General features: G+C 47.8%; 1 protein-coding gene across 1 annotated transcript; it reads left to right on the top strand.

The window, feature by feature from the left end:
* On the top strand, positions 1-462 carry TM35_000861000 (uncharacterized protein; the record flags this gene model as incomplete). The annotated part of the gene is made up of 1 exon (XM_029031439.1): positions 1-462. A coding segment is annotated over one exon (462 nt), but the record flags the coding sequence as incomplete, so codon positions are not given.
* Between the last annotated feature and the right edge of the window lie 2 nt (positions 463-464).

Here is a 464-nt window from a genome sequence, read left to right as displayed (position 1 = left end):
GAAAGAAGAGAAGAGCTTAATAAACCCGCAGAAAATCAAACTGGTCGTCAAGACTCCGTACAACCTCCAAGACAAGAAGATAGTGAACAATCTACACCTCCTGCACAAGCACCTGCTGGACCAGTTACTCCCACATCTCCTACTGCTGAGGAGAGTGTTGATGTGCCTACAGCTGAAGGTGAACGTGGAGCACCAGAACCCTCTTATCCCACTTCAGACACAGGGAGTTCCGATGTTTCTGATGCTACGGCGACTCAGAATAATACTCCATCTGCAGGAACTGGATCAACAGGCACCCAAGAAGGTGATGCAGAAAATACAGAATCAACCACAACAAACTCCACAACACTTCCTCCTGATCTCGCAAATAACAAGAAGGGTGATGCAGACAGCAGCAGCAGTATCAGCAGTTCTGTGTGGGTGCGTGTGCCATTACTGATTGTGGTTACACTGGCCTGTATTCT

Source organism: Trypanosoma theileri, assembly GCF_002087225.1.
Source record: "Trypanosoma theileri isolate Edinburgh chromosome Unknown TM35_Tth_86_V1, whole genome shotgun sequence".
Taxonomy (NCBI): domain Eukaryota; phylum Euglenozoa; class Kinetoplastea; order Trypanosomatida; family Trypanosomatidae; genus Trypanosoma; species Trypanosoma theileri.
Note: the sequence above shows the minus strand (reverse complement) of the source record. Positions and strands in the feature narration are given on the sequence as shown.